General features: G+C 39.6%; 1 protein-coding gene and 1 pseudogene across 1 annotated transcript in view; one reads left to right on the top strand and one right to left on the bottom strand.

Annotated features, from left to right (window-relative positions):
• The window catches only part of ALDH1L2 (aldehyde dehydrogenase 1 family member L2), a 66,031-nt gene that overhangs the window by 26,970 nt on the left and 11,712 nt on the right, over positions 1-27,349 (top strand). The window contains 12 exon segments of the mRNA XM_001926587.6: positions 368-515; positions 7,101-7,220; positions 8,061-8,188; positions 9,633-9,783; positions 12,521-12,591; positions 12,670-12,775; positions 21,100-21,187; positions 21,650-21,743; positions 23,454-23,553; positions 24,181-24,279; positions 26,184-26,274; positions 26,277-26,348. Coding sequence (XP_001926622.4) covers positions 368-515; positions 7,101-7,220; positions 8,061-8,188; positions 9,633-9,783; positions 12,521-12,591; positions 12,670-12,775; positions 21,100-21,187; positions 21,650-21,743; positions 23,454-23,553; positions 24,181-24,279; positions 26,184-26,274; positions 26,277-26,348 — 1,268 coding nt within the window.
• LOC102158073 lies at positions 2,418-6,826 on the bottom strand (annotated as a pseudogene).

The raw sequence follows: 27,349 nt of genomic DNA on the forward strand, positions 1-27,349 counted from the left end.
TTTCTTATCTTCCATCATCTTCTGTCACAAGAGACTGATTTCTTAATCCTTGAGTACATTTAGAAGGAAAGAAACTGACTTTATGTGCCATTTATCATCTTGCTTGCAAGTTAATTAAAATGTCTTTGCCTTGATTTCTTATATTTCTCGTCATGTGTAAAGTTTTTTATTTTCAAATTGCCCCTGTCCTTCAATACAGCTTTACAATTTTTATCTCCCAATCTTATCAACTTCTCTGATTAATATCAAAGAGACATAAATGGGCATGTGACATACATCTGACCTCAAAGCAACTTAAATGTAATGATACAGCCTTCCTAAACTCTGTAATAGAATGTCAGTCACATGAGCTTGTTCTTCCCTTCAGGCTGGTTGAAGAGATCAGGCAGAAATGTGGAGGGCTTCAGCTGCAGAATGAAGATGTTTACATGGCCACCAAGTTTGAAGACTTCATCCAGAAAGTTGTGCGGAAACTGAGAGGGGACGATCAGGAAGAGGAGCTTGTGGTGGATTACGTAAGCCTGCGCAGGAATGAGGGGGCTTGCCTCCATTGCTTTTTACACTTGCAACCTCTTAAAAATGACAGTGTTTTTTGGTTTGTTTGTTTTGCTTTTTAGAGCCACACCTGCAGCATGTGGAGGTTCTCAGGCTAGGGGTCGAATCGGAGCTGCAGCTGCTGGCCTACACGGTAGCCACAGTGACGCCAGATGCGAGCTGCTCTGCCGCCTACATCACAGCCCATAGCAACACCGGGGTCCTTAACTCATCGAGCGAGGCCAGGGATCAAACCTACCACCTCGTCGTGGTTCCTAGTCAGATTTGTTTCTGCTGCGCCACGAAGGGAACTCCTAAAATGACAGTTTTATTGAGATTTGAATTCAGGTACCATACATTTCACCCTTTTAAAATGTACACTTCATTGGTTTTTCGTGTATTCACTGAGTTGTGCAACCATCACCACGGTCTGATTTTGGAACATTTTTATCACGCCCCCCAAAGAAACCCAGTATTCACTGGCAATCATTCGTGCTCTCCTCTCCCAGCTCCTGCCCCCTGGAAACCACTCATTTACATTCTGTCTCTATGCATTTGCCTCGTCTAGATATTTCATACAAATGGAATTCTAGAACGAGTGACCTTTAGCATCTGGCTTCTTTCTCTCAGCATGATGTGTTCAAGGGTCATCCACGTTGTAGAGAATACTACCGCTCTATTTCTTTTTCTGGCTAAATACTACACTGTGTGGATAAACCACATTTTGTTTCTCCACTCCTCAGTCGATGTTCATTTGGGTTGTTTCCACGTTGGAGCTATTATAAATAATGCTGCTCTGAAACTTCATGTATGAGTTTCTGGGTGACCATATGTTCTCAACCCTCTTGGGTAAATATCTGGAAGTGGCCTTGGTGAGTCATGTAGTAACTCTGTGTTTAACTTTTTGAGGAACTACCCAGCTGTTTTCCAAAGTGACTACCCCATTTTACAATGCCACTAGCAACGTAGGAGGCTTCTAATTTTCATGTCCTCACCAACATATGCTGTGGTCTGTCTTTTCTGTTTCAGCTGTTGTGGGTATAAAATCGTATCTCGTTGTGATTTTAATGTACATTTCCTTAATGACTAATGATAAACCTCTTTTCTTTTTTTTTTTTTTTTTTTTTTTGTCTTTTTGCTATTTCTTGGGCCGCTCCCACGGCATATGGAGGTTCCCAGGCTAGGGGTCTAATTGGAGCTGTAGCTGCCAGCCTATGCCAGAGCCACAGCAATGCGGGATCCGAGCCGCGTCTGCAACCTACACCACAGCTCACGGCAATGCCAGATCGTTAACCCACTGAGCAAGGGCAGGGACCGAACCCGCGACCTCATGGTTCCTAGTCGGATTCGTTAACCACTGCGCCACGACGGGAACTCCTGATAAACCTCTTTTCATGCGCTTATTGGCCATTTGTATATCTTCTTTGGAGAAATATATATTCAAATCCTTGGCCTGTTTTTAAGTTTACAAGGCCTTTCTATATTTTAGATACTGGACCCTAGTCAGATATATTATTTCTAAATATTTTCTCCCATTCTACAGGTTGTCTTTTCATTTTTTTTTCATAGTGTCCTTTAACACACAGAAGTTTTAAAATTTGATTAAGTCTAATTTATCTCTGTTCCTTTGACACGTGCTTCTATATGTCTATTTTATGGGTTTCTTTCTTTTTTTCTTTTTTTTTTTTTGCTCCTTGATTCCTCCTTTACTGCTTTCTTTTTTGTTAAGTGATTTTGTCTAGTATGCTAGTTTAACCTCTTCTCATTTCTTTTGCTGTATATTTTTAGTTATTTTCCTAGTGATTGCCTTGAGGATTCCCATAGACATTTTTCTTAAAACCTTCTAGCTCAGATTAATACCAACAAGTGTAGAACTTTGCTACTGTGTAGCTCTGCTTCCAACCCTCTTATTTGTGCTATTATTGTCATGCAGATACATCTCTATACATTATAAGTCCACCGGCATAGTTTTATAGTTATTGCTCTGTGCAGTTGTCTTTTAAATCAGATAAGAGAAGGAAAGAACTTAAAAACAAATGCATTTTTTGAAGATTTCAAATATACTTTATTTCTTCAGTCATGCCATATTTTAATGGGTACAGAGAGCTTTTACTTGGCATTAATTATGAGGTGGTTTTGAAACAATTCAGTATTAAACCAGTTGGGATGATTGCTCTTCTCTCCAGTCCTTTGGGGTGACTCTGCCAACAGGGGACAGGTTCCATTCGATTGTAATTTGTGTTGCAACACAGCAACACAGAAAGTGGCTCCACTAGCTAATATAGCATTACTATATTTGTCATGGAAATCAGGTGCCTGCTTCTGGTGGCTCCGCCTTGCCATTGTTTGCTGAATGCTTCGAACTCTGAGATGACTTAGTGCATTTTTGGCCAAGGGAAACGTAGTGAAGCTTTAGACAAAACTGCCGCAACTGCTAGCTTCTTGCAACTACACATTCAGTACCTTTGCAAAGAGCCCTGAAAAAAAAAAAAAAACAACCCCAAAACAAAATGCATTTATACTGACTTATATTTACCTTTCTCAGTGTTCTTTATTTCTTCATGTAGATTTAAGTTACTATCTAGTGTCCTTTTGTTTCCACCTGGAGGACATCTTTTAGTATTAGTATTTTTTGAAAAGCAATGTGCTAGCAAAGAATTATCTCAGTTTTCGTTCATTTGGAAATGACATAATTTCTCCTTTGTTCTTAGAGGATGTTTTTGCCATATATAGAATTTGGGGTTGACAGTCTTTCAGCACTTTGAATATGTCATCCTATTGCTTTCTGACTTCCATGGTTTCTCAGGATGAATCATCTATTAATTTTATTGAGGATCCTTTTTATGTGATGAGTTGCTTCTCTCTTGCTGCTTTCAAATCTCTCTTTCTCTTTTGACCATTTTATTATGATGTGTCTAGGGGTGGATCTCTTTAAGATTTTTCTACTTGGAGTTTATTTATCTTCTTGGATGTGCAGATTAATGTTTTTCATCAAGTTTTGGACATTTTCAACCATTATTTCTTCAAATATTCTTTCTGCCCCCTTCTTCCTCTCTTCACATTCTGAGACTCTTATTCTGCATGTATTGGTACATTTGATGGTGTCCTGCAAGCTTCTGAGGCTCTGTTCATTTTGAAAATTCTTTTTCCTTCCTATTTCTCAGACTGAATGTATCTCTACTGACCTAATGTCTGGTGTGCTGATTCTTTCTTCTGCCTGCTTAAATCTACTGTTGAGCCCCTCTGGTGACTTTTGCACTTTTCAAATTTAGAATTTCTATTTGGTTCTTTTTTAATAATTCTTATCCCTTTATTGATATTCTCTGTTTGGAGAATATTCTGTTATTTTCATTTTATTTTTTATTTTTTGGCTGCACCCAGGTCATGTGAAAGTTCCTGGCCCAGAGATCGGACTGGCACCACAGCATTGACCCAAGCCACATTAAGGACAATGCTGGATCCTTAACCTACTTTGCCATGAGGGAACTCCTCCTTTAATTCTTTAGACATACTTTCCTTTAGCTCTTTTAATATATTTATAAAAGCTTATTTAAAATCTTTGTGTAATAAATCCAATGTCTAATCTTCTTCTAAGTGATTTCTATTAACTGTCTCCCCCCCCCCAGTGTATGGGCCTTTTTTGTTTGTTTGTTTCCTTGCATTTCTTATGATCTTTTGTTGAAAATTTGACCTTTTTGTTTTTGCTTTTTGTTTCATTTCGTGGTATGTTTTCTTGGCCATGCCTGCAGCATGCAGAAGTTCCCAGGGTGGAGATCAAACCCATGCCACAGTAGTGACCCCGAGCCACTGCAGTGACAATGCCTGATCTTTAACCTACTGTGCCACAAGGAAATTCCAAAAAATAGACATTCTTAAATAATAGAATATGACAATTCTGGAAATCAGACCCCACCTACCTTCTTAGGTATTGTTGCTGCTGGTTGTTGTTGCTTTTTCTTTGTTTAGTGATTTTCCTGGACTAATTCTGCAAAGCTTGTATTCTTTGTTGTTTTCCACTACTTAAGTCCCTGCTTGGTTAACTGAGTGGTCAACTAATGGTTATACATAGATTTCTTTAAATTCCTTGAACCAGTAAGTCTCCCAGCTTTTAATGAGGGCTGTATGTTAGGGTATACCTTTAAAGCCCCAGCAAGCAGTTTACAATGCTTTCGTAGTCTTCACACATTTCTTACTTGCACAGAGTTTCAGGTCAGCCACAGGTAAGAAATTAGGGCTTTTAAAGCACATGCACAAGTCTTATACTAGATTGGTCTTCTAGATTCCCAGGAATATGTCAGAGCTTCTTAAAGATCCCTGTGGATATCTCATGCCCATTTTTCATTTTAAGTCCTTTGATCACCTATTTGTTAGCCCCAGTTGGTATTACAGCCTTGGGCAGCTACAATATTAAACAGTTGCCACTGATTATTTTGACGAACGCCTAGAGATAGGATGTTTATGTATAGAAAGCTCTGAATCAGGTCAAATTAAAATAAGCCCTGAGAATGGAGCTTTTCATGGAGCTACCAGGCCAAATAATAACAACTGTCTTGGGATGAGGCTTTTGGAGAGCTCAGACCAATTTTCTCCCTCATAGCTAATAGACTGCTGCTGTTTTTCACAGCTCCCATACTTGCAAGGATGTTGATTTTCAAGTTACTGCAGAGCTGTCGAGAGAGATGGGAATGGGATAAATTAACATGCCACAAAGCTCACTGTTCTTATAAACATTCTTCTTGATTAAATGGATTCTTGCAAGCCTCTGATTAATTTCCAGAGTCCTGAGAAAAATAATTTTGACAGTATTTTCTATTGTCCACTTTTCTTTTTTCTAATGTTCTTTCAGATTTTCAAAGGTCCTTAATTTACTATTCCAGAAGTGCTTTTTATTCATTTTTTTAAAAATAAAAGGTAAGTTTGGAAAGCAGTTTAGCATCATCTGGTTGAGAACATGAATTTTGGAGTTAAACTAACCTAAATTTGAATCCAAGTAACATTGTTAGCTATGTGACCTTTGGCAAATTACTTAATTTCTCTAAGTTTCAGTTTCTTCGAATGTTAAATGGAATAATACTAACACCCAGGTGATAGGATTGCTGAGAGAATCAAATGTAAGACGTTTAGCATATTTCCAGAATGATGAGTTTATTTTTTAAATTTTTTAATTTTTTGCTTTTTAGGGTCTCACCAGTGGCATATGGAGATGCCCAGGATAGGAGTTGAATCGGAGCTACAGCTGCCAGCCTACACCACAGCCACAGCAACATGGGATCTGAGCCATGTTTGACCTACACCATAGCTCATGGCAACGCCAGATCCCCAACCCACTGAGTGAGGCCAGGAATCAAACCAGCATCCTCATTGGTGCCAGTTAGATTTGTTTCTGCTGCACCACGATGGGAACTCCAAAATGATGAGTTTAAAAACTGGACTAGGAGTTCCTGTCGTGACTTAGTGAAAATGAATCTGACTAGTATCCATGAGGACACAGGATCGATCCCTGACCTCACTCTGGCATTGTTGTGAGCTGTGTTGCAGGTCACATATGTGGCTTGGATCTGGCATTGCTGTGGCTGTTGTGTAGGCCAGCAGCTGCAGGTCTGATTTGACCCCTAGCCTGGGAACCTCCATATGCCGCCAGTGTGGCCCTAAATAGACAAAAAAAAAAAAAAAAAAAAAAAAAAAAAAAAAAAAAGAGGAAAAAAGAAAAGTGGACTACATGCAGGGGCTGAATACATCAATTCAGATTGTTTCCGTCATTATAACTTACACAAACAAATAGAAATATTCTATGGAACATGAGCAGTTGGTATTGGACAAGGCAAGATACCCCTCTTGCTATTTTTATTTCTTTTCTAAGCATCATCAATTTCTCTATATAAAATAGTTTCTTAAATTATTAAATTTCCTTTTTAATACCTTTCTTTGATGTGAAGTTTTATGCCAATAATGCTCTTTCACATGTTGTTTTAATTATTTCTCATATTTTTGAAAAAGTATTTCTCATATTAACTATATGAAATAGGTATATTATCTATATTTTGTTGAAAAAACTGAGATTAATAGGTTAATGGACTAGCCTAAATTCATTTGCTAGCTAATATTAGAGAGTACAATTTAAGCAACATATATGTAAGAGACCGAAAGTGAAAATAGAGAAAAACACAGGAAAGGAAACTTAAAATGGCACAAGTGTAAAAGGAAACTTAACTGACAAAGGCAATTTCAAGATTTTAAATGACAGCAGTGCCTGCATTTCACAGATGTTGCCACTAGATGGTGGTGTTTCCATTGTATGGTGGTCTCAGTTATCTTTCATCTCTATGAGAAAGAAAATCAGAGCTTTATAAAGCATAGCCTCCAGCACTTTAGTCATCACAGATGCTGACTCTCTGCTTCCATGGCAATCTGAGAATCATGAGGCCTAAATATTATGTATTCTTGTCTCTTCTGGAGTGTAAGCACTAGAATCCCATTGATTTAAATTTTCCCTCTGCATTAGTGAATAAGCTTCAAATGCATAAGCACAGAATCCATTGAGTCTATTAATATGATTTCTTTCTTAGGTTTCCAAGGAGGTCAATGAAATGACAGTAAAAATGCCATATCAGTGTTTCATAAATGGACAATTCACAGATGCTGATGATGGAAAGACCTATGACACTATCAACCCAACAGATGGATCTGTGAGTAATTATTTAGTGTGGGCAGTGGCCATTGATCATGGATTTTTTGTTTATATACAGTTATAAAACAAAGCAGTATTAAGAAGTTTCTTTATTCTGTTACTCGGCCACTGAGCACTCAATATATGTGTATTTCATGCATTTCTTTCAACTATTGAATTCTGGTACTGGCTCTTGTTAGCTATAGTAACCTACTTTGTAGAAGGAGTATTTGTGATGAAATTAGACAGAAGCTATACTTACACACATTAGAGGTATAATTTCACATAAAGCTATATGTGTGAAAAAAATCTTAGTCTCTGCAAGCGCATGGTGAGAAATTCAGCTTCCCTAAGGCACAAGAAGAAATAGTTACAGTTTCCTAAATGTGTCTTCCTGTAGTGTAGCCTGACATGAGAAGCAGCAAATTTTAGACTCACAATTTTCATGGTAAAATTGTTTCCTTCAGAGTTCCTGTCATGGCTCAGAATCCACCTAGTATCCATGAGGATACGGGTTTGATCCCTGGCCTTACTCAGTGGTTGAAGGATTCGGAGTTGCAGTGAACTGTGGTATATAGGTCGCCGACATGGCTAGGATTCTGTGTTAGGCTGTGGTGTAGGCCAGCAGCTGCAGCTCCAATTTGACCCCTAGCCTGGGAACTTCTGTGTTCCACAGGTGTGACACTAAAAAGCAAAAAAAAAAATTGTTTCTTTGTCTTTACTATATTACTGGAAGTATTCATTTTCTATCAGAAAAAAATTCTTTGGATTTTGTAATATAATATTAATTCCAAGAAACATATTTTTGTATCTCTTTATATAAATAACCCATAATTTATTTTTGCTTGTATTGAAATAGATAATATGCAAAGTATCCTATGCTTCTTTGGTGGATGTTGATAAAGCAGTAGCCGCAGCAAAAGATGCTTTTGAAAATGGTGAATGGGGAAGAATGAATGCACGAGAAAGAGGAAGATTGATGTACAGGTATGTTTTTAAGAATGCAAGTCTGTGGCCTTCAGATATTGACTAACATTGCCAAGATTTTAAAAACTTCCTCTGAGCATTTTAGTATGCACCAATTATACAGCATGTCTTTTGTTACTTGCATCCTATAAAATCCCATGTATATGAGTTGCTGATTTTTGTAATCTTGTTTGTTTTTGTCTGTGTCCCTGTACGAGAAGCTTAATGAAGGACTACGTAGGTACAAAGATGTGAGCCAGGGTCAAGGGAATCCAGCAAAGGATCATGAAGCATCCAGTAGAGATAGAATGGGGGACGCGGCTCCTCCTCCAAGGCATGAAGGGACAGAGGGAGGAGCTGATACTAGAATCTGGCAAGATCAATAGCTGTGGAAGTCTCTGCAGCTGTCAAACTACACATCATCAGTGGGACAGCCAGGGGATTCAACCCCCGACCACTTTCTTCTCCAGTTTGCCATTTTCCAGCCATGCCTCCTGTTGGCCTCTCATTAGCCAAGCCCAGGGAGAGCGCATGGGAGCCTTTGAGGTAGTCTATAAAGGTCATCCTCCAGGGAGTCCCAGAGCAGGGTGGAGAGTGGAGCAGGAACAGCCCATGGAGAATATCCAGCACCCTGCAGTTTCCAAAGACAGATTTTAAACCTATTTGACGTGCAGCAAGTTGGAACAAGGAGGAAAAACACTAAGGCCCAGGAAGGGTATTACACATTGTAGCTGAGCGTGCCAAGAGCAATTAGATTCAGTCATGAGTTCAGTTTTCTATTTACTGAAAGCCAAATAGCAGACCTTGGAAGAGATATTAGGAGAGGAGGATGTCAAGCCTGACTTCGGAATGGTTCAAAGGGAAAAGCTCAGAAAACACTGAAGGAAGGAAGGGAAACAAATGGAGTTGAACGCAAAAGGTGAATTTGGACTCTTTTGTAGTCATAAGACAGTCCTACACTTATCTTGCCATAGAACCTAGAAACCAAACAGATAGCTGCTGTGGTGTTTGTAATTCATTCCGTGTTTGACTTGTCCTCAGTTAGTGTTGGAAATATTTCTATACCAGCCAGAAACTCCCAGATGTTCGTGGGATCTCAAGGGGTGTGAGTTGCCCTCGAACATCTCCCTGTATAGTCACGAACTATCTGCATTCCTTCCCCCTGTTTTCTCTCACTGACCTCCTTTGATTACTGTGGCTCAATCCCTGTTTCACTTCTTATACATCGAGGATGCAGGCGATACAGACGTCCAACACCCTCTGCTTCTGCATTACAACCCTGACAACAAATTACTTATGAACTTATTTGTTTAATGTCTGAGTTCGCTGCTAGGCCATATTCTCCGTGAGGACAGAGACCTGGCCCATGTGGGTTCACCTCTGAATTCTCAGCCCTTAGGACTGTGCCCTTTACATAGTAGAGACTCAATATGTGTTGAATGGATTTCTTTCACTGACGAAACAGACTTGCAGACCTCCTGGAAGAGAACCAAGAAGAGCTGGCAACCATTGAAGCCCTCGATTCAGGGGCCGTCTATACCTTGGCTCTGAAGACTCACATCGGAATGTCCGTGCAAACATTTAGATATTTTGCTGGCTGGTGCGACAAAATTCAGGTAAGCGCAAATATTATTTGTCTCCGTGTAGATCATTCCCAAAGGAAAAGAGACAAATGTATATTAGTTTGTAAGAAGGCTGTGTCAGAGCCATCTCTTGCATAGGTTTTCTCATTTAATCCCTTTAATCATCATCTGCAGTAAGTAGGTAGCTGTTAACTCTTGTTACAGGTAAGGAAACTAAGGCTTGATGACAGTCAAGGACTTATCTGTGGTCGCGCAGTGAGTAAACCATAGAGCTAGGATTTGAACTCAGGATCCTCTGGACCTAAAATCTAATCATATTCTTTGTACTTTACTATAATGTCTCCCGAGAGCAGCCAGTAGTGTTGTTGGCATACAGAGAGATCCTTGGTATCGTGGAGGTACTGGAAACTCAAACGCTCACAGAGTTCAGAGAGCTGACACGGGCTATGCAGACCAGTTATAAGAAAGAATTTTTTAAAGACACAAGCACAATAAAAATTTCCATTTCCTTGTTTCTATAACAAAATAAATAGCACGAGTGTGATGATAAATGGCAGCTACCCTTGGCTTTGGTATTGGATCCAAAGAGAAAGTTCAAAGTCAGGGCTTGCAGCAAACAGCAGAATGCATGCCCCTCACAGACTCGTGGTAACCACGAAAGCACCGGCCATCATAGCTGCATTCCCCGTAGCGAGGAGGATGTGGGGAAGAGGGAGAAAAGTAAAAGGACTTTGAAAAGCTTTCCCAAGCTCCCTACACCTTGTGTTTATATCTCCCATCGGCCACCTCTTGCTGCTGAGGAGACTGGGAAACATGATGTTTTATCTGGGCACGTTGCTGCCACCACAATTAATGTAGTCAGAGTCCTGGTTCCAAGCCTCACCTCTGCCACTTACCAGCTGTTGTTGTTAAAATTATTTACCTCTCTCAGCCTTACTTTCCTCATCTGTAAAATGGTCTCAATAATATGGTATAATAACACAATATCTAATAATATGATCTATAACAATATATAATCTATGTTAATAAATTATATACTTATTTACAGATGATTATTAGCATAATAATATATGATAATAATAATACGATACCTCACAAGTTCTCTAATGAGGATTAGAAATGAGCATGCATATACTACAGGATTAAAGTCTGCAGCATGGTAGGTCTTGCACATGAATTTAGGTTTTATTATTGTTCAGCCACAAAGTGATACCTATCTAAGCATTTAACGATAGTGGTTCAAGTCCATTCTTTATCCTGGATTATGGAATCCCCATTGCTCTGGAACCCAAACATTGATTTGTCTGATTATTTCAAACTCATTTGGTGCCACAGCCTGACCTGAACCAACATGAGTCTATAATCTTTGTTTATATCACTTAGAGTGAATATTCCTATTTCCACTGAATAAATATTAATGTGTTTGATCATGGGGGGGCTCCCCCAGACCTTACTGGAGGTTATAGATAATATAACACTTCATAAGATGTATGCATTATATTTTGTTCCTAAAGTCAAAAAATGCTGAATCCCAAACACACTTGGCCTCAAGGGTTTCAGATAAGAGATAATATATGTACTTGTGTTAGCAACAACTGTCATATTTTAATGTTTTAAATATTTACTGTCACGAATCAGCCGGGATGAAGTGTGGCTGCATGTAATAGAAAACCCAGTTAAGAAGTTTGGTCTTGTCCCTCATTCAAGGCAGGCCATCAGGTCTAGTGTGTGAGATGAGGATGCCTTCTCTGTCTCTGCCAGTCCACCCTCAGCAGCACGTGCTCTCTGCCCTCATAGCTGCCTCATGGTCTCATGATGGCCACTGCAGTGCCAGCCTTTTTAAGTAACATTCTGATCAGAAAGCAGGAAGAAGTGAGAGTGGGGCAAGGGTAGAAACACCTGTCAGAGCTGAGTCAGCCTCCTTTAAAGCGCGTTCCCCTTCCAGTGCCTTGTGCTTACATCTTCCACTGAGCATCCCTATCTGCTGTGGGAACTCGGAGACAGCGCACTTTATCTGTGCACGTTGCCACCCCCATTATGAATACAGGATTTGTGTTACTAAGGACAGAGGGAAGATGGATATTGAGCAGTTAACATGCTCTGCCTTGCCAAGAAATCGGGACTGGAGGTGCCTTCATTTGAGTAATGTTTATTCTCCTGTGTCCCAGTTCTTTCAAGAAAGAAATAGCAGTTCCTTTTTAGGTGTGGATATATTTCTTATAAATTAAATGCTACTTTTCTTTTCTTCTTCTTTTTTTTTTTTGGCTGCATGTGGAAGTTCCTGGGCCAGGGATCAAACCTGTGCCACAGCAGTGATCTAGGTGGCTGCAGTGACAATGCTGGATCCTTAACCTGCTGCGCCACAAGAGCATTTCAAACACTGGTTATTTTATTATCAGCTAAGAAAAAAGAAGAGAAGATTGGTGTTCCCATTGTGGCTCAGCAGGTTAAGAACCTGACATGGTCTCTGTGGGAATGTGGGTTCAATCCCTAGCCTTGCTCAGTGGGTTAAGGATCTGGTATTGCTGCAAGCTGTAGCATAGGTTGCAGATGTGGCTTGGAGCTGGCGTTGCTGTGCTTATGGCGGAGGCCACAGCTGCATCTCTGATTCACCCCCTGGACTGGGAACCTTCCGTATACCGTGGGTGCAGACTTGAGGGAAAAAAAAGGAAAAGAAAAAGGAAAAAACAAGAGGAGGAGACAGAAAATGGATTCTTTGCGTTTATTCACTTAAATCTGTAAAACAACATCAACCTTTTTTCTTCTTTAGGGTTCTACAATTCCCATCAACCAGGCCCGTCCAAATCGCAATCTGACCTTCACCAAGAAGGAGCCAATCGGGTAAGGCAAGGAGGGTGTCTCTGAGTGACGTTTTCATTAGTTCGAGAGGACTGAGGATATCTGTTTCTCCCCCCACAGTGTCTGTGCCATCATCATTCCCTGGAACTACCCGCTGATGATGCTGGCATGGAAAAGTGCTGCATGTTTGGCAGCCGGCAATACCTTAGTGCTCAAGCCAGCACAGGTAAGACAACTGGGGCCAGGTGCAGCCTCTCCTCCTCTCTTAGTTATTAAAACTGGAGACATACATTTACAAATATCATGTCTTTAAACAAAAACGAGATCATCTCTTGTAACATCTTTTCATATATCATGGGCATCTTTTCGTATTAGCAGATATTTCTTTTTAATAGAATACTAATTTAGAACTTCCATAACAATGGAACCAAGCGGAGTGTAAGTCACTGAAATCCATTGAATTTCCACACACTCATTCAGTTCTGGCAAAATGTCAAATGCCCAATAAAAAGGAAGTTATGTAGAGAAGCTATGAGGTGTCAAAAGAAAAAGTATGATGCAGGCATTCAAATTTTAATTATTAAAAATATTGCAAAGGTATGGAAGATGAGGGGAAGCATGCAAAAGATTGGGCATAATTGTGGCAGCTGTGTGAAAATATATACGTGTGGGAAATAAGGAAATAAAAAATAATTCAGATGATAGAGTTCTCAAAAACATCTTTTTAATGCTACAGTAGCTTTTCAAGAAAAAAAATACATGGCCAACCTAACACCTGGCTAAGACTTTCTGCATAGTAGTAGACAGTGAGGTACCCGACTTGTGGAGAAAACTCAGTGTCTATTCTAGGAGAGTTTGCAGTTTGTTACATATTAACTATTCTTTCATTTCTTCTCTAGGTCTTAAAAAAATACAATTGCATTTAGCATAACTACCTATTCATGTGACCATACCATCTTGTTTTCCTCATTAGAAACAATTTAAGTAAAACAAAAGTTATACATTCAAAACATTTTAAAACAAAGAATTCGATGGTGAAAAAAATCTCCCTCCTGTTTGCCCAGCTAACAAATTTTCCTCTCAGAGGCAACCAATGTAATTGTTATTTATTAGTTTTTAAAGTATTCTGTAGATATCCTTTGCATATACAAACATCTGTTTTTAAATTAAATAAATAGATAATTTTTATTTTTAAAATATATGTTTAACCCATTAAAAAACAGAGGAGAAGAGGAAATGCGTAATAGGTAATGAACAGGTATAAAGTTTCAGTTGTGCAAGGTAAGTTCCAGAGGTCTGCTATACATCATTTTGCCTGTAGTTAACAATAGTGTATTGTGCACGTAACAGTTTGTTAAGAGGGCAGATGTCATGTTAAGTGTTGTTACCACAATATGAATTAAACTAAACTACACTAATAGCATTATATACATACTTACCAGAGGGCTTCCTTTTTAAAAAGTTTCCAATGTATGGATAAACAATATTTTATTTAACCAATACCTAATTAGTGGATATTTAGACTTTTCCACTCTTTTGCTACTGTAAACTGTGTTGCAGTTAATAACCTTTAAAGTATGGCATCCTGCACATGTGCAACTATCTTTATAGGGTATGTTCCTAGTAACAGCATCACGTAGGTAAAAGATACCTGTATTTGGGCGATAGATATTTGCTCATCCTTCCACAGGAATTGAACAGTTCACCATCCCTCTGCATGAGTGCTGTTCCTTCCAAGCATCACCCCTCATCAAACAGCAAGAAGCTAGTAGAGTGAAGAGAGGAGGCAGATAACCTAGCTTAGTGGTGCTCAGTCCTGGCTGCACATTAGAATTGTTTGGAGTTCTCTCTTTTAAAAATCCTGATATTGGTCCCACTCTGATTTAACTGATCTAGGTCAGAGGCCAGGCATGGGTATTACTTAAAATCTTCACGTGAGTTTCTAAGGAACAGCCAGGGCTGAGAACTGGTATCTGGAACCCAGTGAGAATGCTCATCATCAGAGTTCCAGTGATTATATACAGTGTTCAGAACTTAGAGGGAGTTCCTGGAACGGCGCAGTGGAAACAAATCCAACTAGGAACCATGAGGTTCTGGGTTTGATCCCTGGCCTTGCTCACTGGGTTTAGGATCTGGCGTTCCGTGAGTTGTGATGTAGGTTGCAGATGTGGCTCGGATCTGGTGTTGCTGTGACTGTGGTGTAGGCCGGCAGCTGCAGCTCCCATTTGACCCCTAGCCTGGGAACTTCCGTATGCTGCAGGTGCAGCCCTAAAAAGAAAAAAAAAAAAAAATTACAGACATGTTTTGAGGGAACACTCGTTGCCAGTGACAATGAAAAAACTTCTGACTCCATGGAAATTACAATGTGGCTCTATCTGTGATTTAAACGTGATAGTTTAATAATCAATGGTAATTTTAAACCAGAGAATAAAAGACCCCAAATTGCCATTGTTACATGGGAGATGTCTTTTTATTACAGTGTGAAACCATTGATAGTATGAAGGCTCTGTGGGAATGTCAGGGCTGAACCGGATAGCTTTTCCCCCTTGTATTACTGTATAAGAAGGTACAGATCTCCACGGCCTAAACCAGTTGCGGTCTGCCAGGTTCTAACAATAACCTAACCTTTAGTAATGATCTGCTTTTGCCTAGAACACTGCTAAATGCTCTCCCATATATCATTTAAACCTATAATCCTGCCATAATAAAAACTTATATTCCAACTGGTTAGCTGAATGAAAGAAAGCCAATAGAAATGAAAAAGGATGCGATAAGAATGGAACAATTTGTTGTATTTATTAATGGCTTAAAATATTGTTATTCTTACTTTAAAAGAATTATCATTCATTCAGGATAGTTTTTAAAAAGTCTTTCTAATTATGACAACTTCATATAAAGACATCATAATATATGCTTTGGGCTAGGATTTTTTTTTTTTTCTTGCCTTTTCTAGGGCCGCTCCCACGACACATGGAGGTTCCCAGGCTAGGGGTCCAATCGGAGCTGTAGCCGCCGGCCTATGCCACAGCCACAGTAATGCGGGATCCGAGCCGCGTCTGCAACCTACACCACAGCTCACAATACCACGGCAACACCGGATCCTTAACCCATTGAGCAAGGCCAGGGACCGAACCTGCAACCTCATGGTTCCTAGTCAGATTCGTTAACCACTGCGCCATGACGGGAACTCCCGGGCTAGGATTGTTTTTAACTGAAGTAGATATAAATCTACTATGTGAAATACCTTCTTGACAATTTCAGTGTTTGGGGGTTTGAAATTTCTTATCAAGTCTAACTAGATTGCCATGTTTTAAAAACCTCTCAATGTTTATTGCCATAGACCTGTTACCAGAGGGAGGACAAATGTTAACTCTGCCCTTTTCTTGTCATTTGCTTGTGTTCACCCTATTAGTGTTATTGATGATACAGTTTTTATACAGATTCTTTTTTAGTCACTTGACCATTTTATGAAGTTTGCATTAGTTAAAACAACAATATAGACTGTGAATCCATGCAAGCATGTACCCAGGCCTGAAAACTTCAACACATGGCCGTCTTATGAAAGCACATGAGCAATCAGGAAACCACTGTCTTTCCCTTGGCCTGTGAGCTCCTAGTTTTTCCTAGGACACCACACATACCTCTGTGCCCAGGGACCATCTAACTTTCACTCAGACAGAGTGAGAATACCATTACCCAGCCACATAATAAATGTTAGCTGTGTTTGATTTCTTTCGTATCCGTCTCTGTTAAAATATATAAATAGAAGCGCAACTATTCTTTATTCACAACTCAATTTTTGCACATTCCATTTTTTGAAGCCAAGCTAACAGAGTACTAATTTAAGACTTAATCAGCTTTGCTTTGTAAGGGTGTAAAAATATGCCTTTCATTTTGCTTCTGAGATCGGCATTGCTGCAATAGATCTTTAAAGCGAGATCCATAATTAGGCCCCCCATTTTTTGTAAAAAGAAAGAGAAAATAAGCATGTGTTCATTTGAGCAAAAGGAAACATAGGAAGGATAAATCAGACTAAAGAGCTTGATTAACTTCAAGTCAGGGGAGGATGAGGAGGAAAGTATGGGGGGAGGGTGCACAGGAGAATAACACTTCTCTGAAGGTACTTTTTTTGGTTTGTTTTTAACTTCTTTTTCTTTTTTGTCTTTTTAGGGCTGCACCTATGACACATGGAGGTTCCCAGGCTAGGGGTCAAGTCGGAGCTGTAGCCACTGGCCTACACCTCAGATCTGAGCTGTCCCTGTGACCTACACCACAGCTCACAGTAACGCCAGATCCTTAACCCACTGAGCGAGGCCAGGGATTGAACCTGTGTCCTCGTGGATGCTAGTCAGATTTGTTTCCAATGAGCCATGACAGGAAGGTACTTTTGTACAGGACTTGTTTGTTGGAAGCGTGTTTCCCATCCTGTCAGCAATGACAGCAAATGAACAAGTTAAAAAAAGAAATATAATCAACATAGATGGGGCAAACAAAACATATAAAATACTTTTTTTTTTGGTATTTTTGCTATTTTCTTGGGCCACTCCCGTGGCATATGGAAGTTCCCAGGCTAGGGGTTGAATTGGAGCTGTAGCCACTGGCCTACCCCAGAGCCACAGCAACACGGGATCTGAGCTGCGTCTGCGACCTACACCACAGCTCACGGCAACTCCAGATCCTTAACCCACTGAGCAAGGCCAGGAATCGAACCTGCAACCTCATGGTCCCTAGTCGGATTCGTTAACCATTGAGCCACAACGGGAACTCCAAAAATACCAACCAAAAAATCAGGTAACGCCATATTTCAAATGAATAACATCACCACACCAGAGAGAGTGATGAAGCACCAACTCCGGTAGCTTTTGACGGACCTTTGGACTGTATGTGCTCAGACTAGAGGCAAAAACACTGCAAATAAGTATTGAAGTTAGTAGGCTTCTTTTTCATAGGAATATGGCTTACTAACTCTCACATTACTTTCAAAACATTTTAGCATTAAGCAAATAAGTCAATATGTGGATACTGGGAGCTGTGTTTCTCGCTGTTGGAGAAGAGAGTTCCAGAGATGAAAAGAATGGAGGAGAGGATGAGTCCTGGGCTATTGGATGGGCCTGTCAGTGTAAAGTCATGGGTTTTCATCTCTTCAGAGGGCTAGATAAAGAAATGCCTATCAGTATATGTGGGGATAGATAGATAGATGTAGACAGATAGGGGTGTGTGTGTGTGTGTGTGTGTGTGTGTACACATCTGTTTCCAGCCCTGTCTGCTGAGAGGGCCTGGAAGCAATGGCATTTTGATAGTGTCCAGATCTTTGTTTCAAAAATTTTCAAAAATTTTATTCACAGCCCTGTTGACACCAAATGTGGTGTGGGATTTCTTTCTTTCCCTTTCTTTCTTTCTTTCTTTCTTTCTTTCTTTCTTTCTTTCTTTCTTTCTTTCTTTCTTTCTTTTTTCTTTCTTTCTTTCTTTCTTCCTTCCTTCCTTCCTTCCTTCCTTCCCTCCCTCCTCCTTTTCTTTCTTTCTTTCTTTCTTTCTTTCATTCTTTCTTTCCTTCCTTCCTTCCCTCCTTCCCTCCCTCCCTTCCCTTCCCCTTCCTTCCATCCTTCCTTCCTTCCCTCCCTCCTTTTCTTTCTTTCTTTTTTCTTTCTTTCTTTCTTTCTTCCTTCCTTCCTTCCCTCCTTTTCTTTCTTTCTTTCTTTCTTTCTTTCTTTCTTTCTTTCATTCTTTCTTTCCTTCCTTCCTTCCCTCCCTCCCTTCCCTTCCCCTTCCTTCCATCCTTCCATCCTTTCTTTCTTTCTTTCTTTCTTTCTTTCTTTTCTTTCTTTTCATTCTTTCTTTCCTTCCTTCCTTCCCTCCTTCCTTCCTTCCTTCCTTTCTTTTTCTTTCTTTCTTCCTTTCTTTCTTTCTTTCTTTCTTTTCATTCTTTCTTTCCTTCCCTCCTTCCCTCCCTCCCTCCCTTCCCTTCCCCTTCCTTCCTTCCATCCTTCCTTCCTTCCTTCCTTTCTCTCTCTCTCTCTTTCTCTCTCTTTCTTTCTTTCATTCTTTCTTTCCTTCCTCCCTCCTTCCCTCCTCCCTCCCTCCCTCCCCTTCCTTCCTTCCTTTCTTTCTTTCTTTCTTTCTTTCTTTTTTTCATTCTTTCTTTCCTTCCTTCCTTCCTTCCTTCCCTCCTTCCCTCCCTCCCTCCCTTCCCTTCCCTTCCTTCCTTCCTTCCTTCCTTTCTCTCTCTCTCTCTCTTTCTTTCTTTCTTTCTTTCCTTTCAATACCACCTATCCCTAACTCTCCAGACACCAACTGGATGTCCTACAAGTCCATTCCATTCTGATGCTGATGACCTGGAGTTTCAGCACAGACACAGACCCCACAGGTGAAGGCCTCGGCCCCACAGGACTGCCCCACCTTGAGACACCATTTGCAAGCCTTGGGCCTCCCAACCTTCTGATCAACTGGCTGTAAATTCATAGGTTTTTTGACCCCATCCTCTGATGAGATAATTTACTAGAATGGCTCACAGAATTTAAAAGTACCTTACTTATTGTCACTGGTTTATTATAAAGGATGTAACGAAGAACACAAATGAACTGTCAGATGATAAGGTACATAGGGTGAATCTGGAAGGATCTTCTGTCCCCATGGAGTTCGCATATGCCCCCCCTCCCATTACGTAGGTGCACGCACCAACCCAGTAACTCTCTGAGCCCTGCTGTTGAGGGGCTTTTATGAAAATTTCATTTCATAGATGTGATTGATTGAATCATTGGCTATTGATGATTCAACTCAACCTACAGCCCCTCTCCTCTGAGATGGGGCTGAAAATTCCAACTCTGTAATCATGGCCTGGTCTTTATGGCAATCAGATCCCATCCTGAAGCTACCAGCTAGGGGCTCCCAGCTACCAGCCATATCATTAGTATACAAAAGGCACTTTTTAACTGAATTGAAAAGTTTTAGGAACTGTGTGCCAGGACCTAAAGACAAAGGATATTATATATTTCACATTGTATTACAATTTTTAAATACTATTCTGCACTAAAAAATCTCAGCCTCTTGAAAAAATGATGGGAGCACAGAAAATACAAGGTGTTGCTGGCCAAAAAAAGCAAGGAAGTGCTCAAAGAATGATTGGGACATGTCAGAAAGGCACAGGATTCACAGTAGAGAGACTCCCATCAGCCAAGGCTGGAACAATTTGAACCTCAGAAGAAATAATAGCAAAAGATTATAACCATTTAAATAAAGTAAGAATCCATCAGTTCACATTGATATTAATTAATTAAAGAGAAGGGAAAGCTCTTGTAGTGAAAAGCCAATTAATACTCATAGGAGAAATGGAATTAGAAAATCACCATTTAGCAGCCATCATAATAATTGATTCAGAGAGGAATCATCGGTGGATGCTAAAACTATCGGAAGTTTGAAGAGTAATTGAATATTTAAAGTCTTGAAGTATCTCCCTAGAAAATATTTATGAACTATAAAGTGTAGAGCAGTAACTTGCAGTGATCAAGCCTGGCAGATCACCTTAACTGAGTGATCAAAGTTAATATTTCGAAGATTGGGATTATTTGCCAGCAGGTTCCTATTGACATGATGCACCGAGAAGAATCCAGCATCACTCCTGTGATGTTGTTGCCAAAAGTGAATGACCTGGATCTAATCATGAGGAAACAGCAGGCAAATCCAGACAAAAGAACATTGTACAAAATAACTGGCCTGTGTTTATCGAAAATGTCAGTGTAAGAAAATATAAAAGAAAATCCAGAAACTCTTCCAGAGGAAAGGAGACTATAGACATGGTACATACATGCAATGCATGATCTCGGATTTTCTTTTTCTATAAAGCACAATATTGGGCTCCTGGTGAAAACTGCATAAAGAGTATAAATTAGGTATTCTGCCGTTGTGAATTTCCTCATTTTGATCATTGCAATGTGGTTATGTAAAAGAATCTTTGTTTTCGAGAAATGTGCACAAAAGTATTTAGACGTAAAGGGACACATCTATATATTACTCCTTAAACAGTTCAAAAACAGGGAGGAGTTCCCGTCGTGGCGCAGTGGTTGACAAATCTGACTAGGAACAATGAGGTTGCAGGTTCGATCCTTGGCCTTGCTCAGTGGGTTAAGGATCCGGTGTTGCCGTGAGCTGTGGTGTAGGTTGCAGACGCGGCTCGGATCCCTTGTTGCTGTGGCTCTGGTGTAGGCTGGCAGCTACAGCTCCGACTGGACCCCTAGCCTGGGAACCTCCATATGCCGCGGGAGCGGCCCAAGAAATGGCAAAAAGACAAAAAAGACAAAAAAAGAACAAAAAACAAAACAGGGAGAGAAGGAGGATAAAGCAAATGTAGTAAAATAGGAACATTGGAGGAATCTGGGTGATGGAGACAGAGGAATGCTTTGTCCTATTTTTGCAACTTTGCTGTAAGTTAGAACTTATGTTGAAATAAAAGAAAAAATAAAATGAACTCTTGTGCAGCCATAAGGGAAAGCTGGGTACTGATCAAAAGGACAGGACAGAGTCTGAAGAAGGTAATTGCTGTCTGCCTCTGCTCAGGTCACGCCCTTGACTGCTTTGAAGTTTGCAGAGCTCTCTGTTAAAGCAGGCTTTCCGAAGGGGGTCATCAACATCATTCCAGGCTCAGGTAAGCCCCCCAAGGACCCACTTTGTTGTAACTAATGACTGGTTCAAGGGTAGCTAAATGAGTGTTTTCTCACCAGGGTCTCATTCTGACTCATGACTATATTAAAAGACGTTTACCAAACAGTCAAGTATAAACATACTTATCATGTGCTAAAACCTTAAAATGAGTAGGGTGGTAGGGGTGGAAATTGAACAACATTGTAAAACTACCCTAAGATGGCCCATTTCAATTTTAAAAATTAAAGATCAAAAAAACCAAGGTCCCCCCCATCTTTTGGGGGTACCAAAATCTGCATTGGAAACTTTATTCAGATTTTTGTCACTTTGTTACTAATAGAGAAAATGTAAAACTAAGATTTAAGCGAGAGCTTAGAAATCTACTTTAACGAATTCAAAACATGAGAACCTTTTCCATAAGAATTTGACAGTGTTTTAATTCATAGATTTTCCCATAATTCCACAGGTGGCATAGCAGGACAGCGTCTTTCTGAACATCCTGATATCCGCAAACTTGGTTTCACTGGTTCCACTCCGATTGGCAAACAGATCATGAAGAGGTATTGGTTTTAGTGTGTTGATTTGCTAAAAATTCTGTTAAAACCAGGTTTTTGGTTATGTTTTTGCTTTTTTAAATAGGGTGTTTTGGAGGGAGAAAAAACACATCTAATTTAAAAGATGTATCTACAATAACAGCAGGGTATTGAAATGTTTGAATACAGTAAAATATCTGCCAAATTGTAAAGCCCCGAGTCAGTAAAACCAGAGCCATATTGAAATTCTGCAGGCTTCTGGTAGCTTTCACAATCCAGCACGAAACATTTTCCGTACTAAAGCTGTGGCCAAAGCTGTGTTTGTAGCTTAAGAAACTGAGAAGACATATAAATGATAAATCTGGATTACTTATAAAACGAAGTCCTAAAAAGCAGTAACATTAGTTCAGAAAAAAAATGCAAACCATCTAAATGTGCAAAATAAGTCAGTGATTAAGTATGTCAACATAATGGAACACCGTGCGGTCATATTCATGGAAAATTTTTAAGAGCATTCGAGTGTTGTTAAATGGTAAATGGAAAGAAAAATATGGTGTAAGATTGTGTATATTGGGTAATCCTAACTATGTTAAATAAGGCAAAGCTTGTGCTCGGACCCAGGCCAGAAATAAGTATATCTAAATGGTAAAAGGAAAAAAAAAAAAGTCATTGAACCATGGAATGGAATTTTTGGATTTTTTTCCCTCCTTTCTGAATTTTTAAGAATATTTAAAATACTTTTTTTGTGTGTCTCTTTTGTTTTTTAAGGGTCACACCCACGGCTTATGGAAGTTCCCAGGTTAAGGGCTGAATTGGAGCTGCAGCTGCCAGCCTACACCACAGCCATGGCAACATGGGATCCAAGCCACATCTATGACCTACACCACAGCTCACAGCAGTGCTGGATCCTTCACCCACTGAGTGAGGCCAGGGATCAAACCCTCATCCTCATGGATACTAGTTGGGTTCATTATTGCTGAGCCACAGTGGGAACTCCTGGAATACTTTAAATAACAATAGTTCTGCACGAAGGGAGAGTTGAACAGTATATTTCTAAAAACGGATATTTTTTTCCCCAGTGCTCCAATAATCTGGTTAAAGGTTAAATTCTTTGCCAGGACTTTATGTAATCCAAATTTATATACCTAAAGGATCTGAATTTACTTACAAGGACCTCTAATCATTTGACCACAGGATTTAAAAAGAAGGAGTTCCCGTCGTGGTGCAGTGGTTAACGAATCCGACTAGGAACCATGAGGTTGCGGGTTTGGTCCCTGCCCTTGCGCAGTGGGTTAACTAACGATCCAGCGTTGCTGTGAGCTGTGGTGTAGGTTGCAGACTCGGCTCGGATCCCGAGTTGCTGTGGCTCTGGCATAGGCAAGGGGCTACAGCTCCGATTCGATCCCTAGCCTGGGAACCTCCATATGCCGCGGGAGCGGCCCAAGAAATAGCAAAAAGACAAAAAAAAAAAAAAAAAAAAAAAAGCAGCAAGTTTTTTATTGTGGGATATTTCTAATATACACAGAGCTGACAGAATAGCATAATGAACTCCCATATGTTCATCACCTAGCTTAAACAGTTCTCACTATTCTGCTGTTCATGTTTTGTCTTTGAATAAGCTTCTTAACATTTTGGAGGCTCAATTATGTTTTACGAGCCAAGTAGTAATTTATGGTTGAAAAAAATAACAGAGAGACTAATAGACTAAACGCTCATATCCCATTTATTTTTCCCTAGCTGCGCTGTAAGCAACTTGAAGAAAGTTTCCCTTGAACTTGGTGGCAAATCCCCACTCCTAATATTCAATGACTGTGAGCTTGACAAGGCCGTGCGAATGGTAAGGGTGGGTCAAGTCCAATAAATATGCACCTACTTCTGAAATGGATTTTACCCACTTCTTTATCAGAAATCTTAAGATGAGATTTTGTTTTGTGTAATCATAAACGGAGGCCGTCCTTTTTATGCTTAGATTTTGGACTGCTCAGAGCACTAATTTAAAAATAATGTCTTTATAATTAAAGATATTTTTTGAAGTTGGGGGCCAAGTTTTTACAAACTGATATAGAGGTTTATACACATTTATGATATGTATAAGTTGATGCAGAGATTTTAAAAGTGAAATTTGATATCCAAATATTACGTTTAAATGTGTAGAACAACCTAAATTTTCTGGCAACACAAAATCTGTTCTTATTGATATGTCTTTCTTGGTACACATTTTTTTAAAAGTACTTTTACACATGGACCAAAAGGAGGAGGAGAAAAAAGATTCCTAAAACTATGCAAGATGAAACACATATCTCCAAGCAGGTCTCATCACTAACTAGGCCAAGGGCTCGTGGTTTTCTATGACTTCTCTGTCTTGTCTGCTGTCTTTCAATAATACCTAATTCTCAGCCTGTGCAATTTTAGGGCAATCTTGACTTTCCAAACAATAACAGTATTTTTTCTTTTGCTGCTGAAGGGCATGGGGGCAGTATTTTTCAACAAAGGAGAGAACTGTATTGCAGCTGGACGGTTGTTTGTGGAAGAATCCATCCATGATGAATTTGTGACAAGAGTGGTGAGCATCTTCAGATTTGCTCTAGGAGTTGTGGAGAAATTGCCTTTATTTTAAAAATACTTCTGGGATTATTAGCAATTTTTAGAGATGATAATAGTACTGTGATTTTATTTTTTAAAAGCAACACAATCTGGGAGTTCTCCTGTGGCACAGCAGGTTAAGCATCCGGCGTTGTCACTGCAGTAGCTTGGGTTACTGCTGAGGCACAGGTTCAATCCCTGGCCCAGGAACTTCCACATGCTGTGGGCACAGCCAAAAATAAATAAATAAATAAAATAAAGGCAACAAAAGCCTTATCTTTTATAACTACTTTCTGACAAAGTCCAGACTTTGCTTAAAAAATCCAAGGGGGAGGAAGAAAATGGGGGATAAATTGGTCATTAGTTGACAATTGTTGAAGCTGGCTAATTGGTACATGGAGTTTCATTATATTATTTAATCTACTTTTAAAAAAATCATCTACGTTTATATTATTTAATCTATTTTAAAAAATGATCTACCTTTATATGTGTTTATAATTTTTCCTAGTAGAAAGTTATCGGTCTATATATTTTAACTTGATGAAGTATACTTGAGCTGTTCTTACCTATATTTTGCTCTGTATTTAGAATATATTAGATCCTTGATTTTTCTAAGTCCCTAAATTGACTGTGAGGGATATACCACTTCATTCTTACAAATCCTGAATTGAGAGTCAAATGATAGCATGTAATTTCATCCATTAAAATAGATGGCTAGATAGTTAGATTCCCCCTGTAGTTGGTTATGACTCCATAAATAGGAGACTAAAAGTCATTTATAGAACTACTAAGATGAACTCTGTGGCTAAAATAAACATATTACATTATGTCATTATTATGAAAATAGTAACCATGAATGTGTTTATACTTGAAAAACCGTCACCCAGCTTTTCTTTCTTCAGAGCCAGTGCCCCCATCCCATCCTCAAACAGCAAAGGCATCTCTCCTCATGAGAGTGGAGAACAAGGAAGGCACATGAAGAGCGTCTGATGGGCAGTGGCTGCCTCATGAACATTCCTAGAATTCAGCTTTGTGCCTCAGTCAAATACAAGTTAGAGCACCGTGTATCACTACCACTTGTTGCAGTTTCAAATGCTGAGACCAGAAATGTCAAGAATTTACTATATCAGTCCGTCAAACATGTTTTGCACACATACAATCATATATCCTTCTCCCAACAGCTGTTTCTTCAGCACTTACCAAGGGATTATTGCCAGACCCAAATTCAAATTCATGGCCCTGTGGGGTCATGGTAACTCCCATTCTTTCTTCTTACTTAAATTGGACTTAACATCAGAAAAGGCAGAAACAGGTTAAGATGACCAAGTAGCATATGTCAGTGGTGAACGTTGTGCAATAAAGATGGTTTTTCATTGGAATATTCTAGCACAGCCTCTGGTGTGGCTATACCATAAAAACTTAACAAGGGCAGTCTACCTCATTTGGGGAGAGAAAAAAAAAAAAAGACAACAATGTGGCCATTTTAGAAATTATTTTGCCATGAAGACTGTAAGTATGCTGTATTAACAAAAATTCCAGAGCATCAGGTTTGCCTTTTTAATGGATTAACATTCAGGAAAATTGTAATATAGCATGTGTGGCTTAGGTTCTATTAAAACTCAGGGGTTAAAAGTTTAGGCTTTTGAGTCAAGAAAATGCTATAGTGTTTAGTGGTTGTGTGCCCTTGGGCAAGTCACTTAGCCTCTCTGATCCTGGGTTTCTTCATACGTAAGAAGGAAATAATGTCTACCTCGATGCTATGGTGAAGACTAAATAAGGACATGGCTTTAAACAGCTTAGCACAGCACCACCACCTGGTGGAATCTCGGTCAAGGTATTCATTATTAACAGTCAATTGTGTTTTGTGAACTGGGCAACATACAGGTGGAAGAAATTAAAAAGATGAAAATTGGTGATCCGCTTGACAGATCTACTGATCATGGGCCCCAAAATCATAAGGCTCATCTAGAAAAGCTTCTCAGTACTGTGAAGCTGGAGTGAAAGAGGGGGCCACCTTGGTATATGGAGGAAGGCAAGTGCAAAGGCCAGGTAAGATGACTCCCATGGGAGGTATGCTGGGGGTCTGGCTTCTTAAGTCGGAATAAATGGTAACAGTTTTCACTGTAGCACCATCTTGCCTCAAAAGTAAGTGGTGGTATTTATGTTATGATCAGAAGAATTACTTTCTAGATCCCATTTGATCTACTTTCTAGATCCCAGTACTTTCTAGTATCCCACTCATACCTTAGGCAGTAGCTTTCCTGAGCCTCAGTTGTAAAATGTGATGAAATGTGCACATCCTGCTTTACGAGAATGTGAAAAGTCCAATGAAATGGATGTGACAGGCCCTTAGCTGTACAGTAAACAAGTGTAATGGATAACAGCGTGTTCAGGCGCTGGTGATTTTCATTCCTGGCGATGTGAGATTTAATCTCGGTCGCTTCAGCCTGGGAAGGATTCATTCCTGTTGTCCAAAGCAGTGCTTGTTACAGAAGCATGTGAATGGCTCCATGCCATGATACCCAAAAGGAGAGAAAAACAAACAAAAACAACTGCAAACTTCATTATTTACTGTTCTAGGTAGATTGTACACCAAGACTCGGTTCTGCAAATTGGTAACTAGAAGGAAAAAAAATTCAACAATTAGCCTGTGTATTGCATATGACATGTTTTTTGGTAACCATGTAGCTATTAAAGGAGTTATTTATTTAATTATTTATTGCAGAAAAACCTCTGCTCTTAATGTAGAAAAAATTATGGAATAGAACAATCACTGTTTTGTACTCCCTAATTGAGTGAAATAATTGAGTCAGGCAATGGTCATGAAGGGAAGCTAAAGTTATTAGGTGAAAGGTTGATGAGGCCGTGGGTATTTATAAGGTACCGCCCCCAAGATTGCCTGCCAGTCATACGGAGAACACAGTTTTACAATGAATGGGTCAGGTTGTCATCAGTTGGACCACTGGTCAATCTTAGCATCAGTGAAAGCAGGATAACTGGATAGGATATATTTCCATGGGATGCAACATGTAACATATAGCATCACCTAT

The sequence above is a fragment of the Sus scrofa genome, chromosome 5 (genome assembly GCF_000003025.6).
Source record: "Sus scrofa isolate TJ Tabasco breed Duroc chromosome 5, Sscrofa11.1, whole genome shotgun sequence".
NCBI classification, from domain to species: Eukaryota; Metazoa; Chordata; class Mammalia; order Artiodactyla; family Suidae; genus Sus; species Sus scrofa.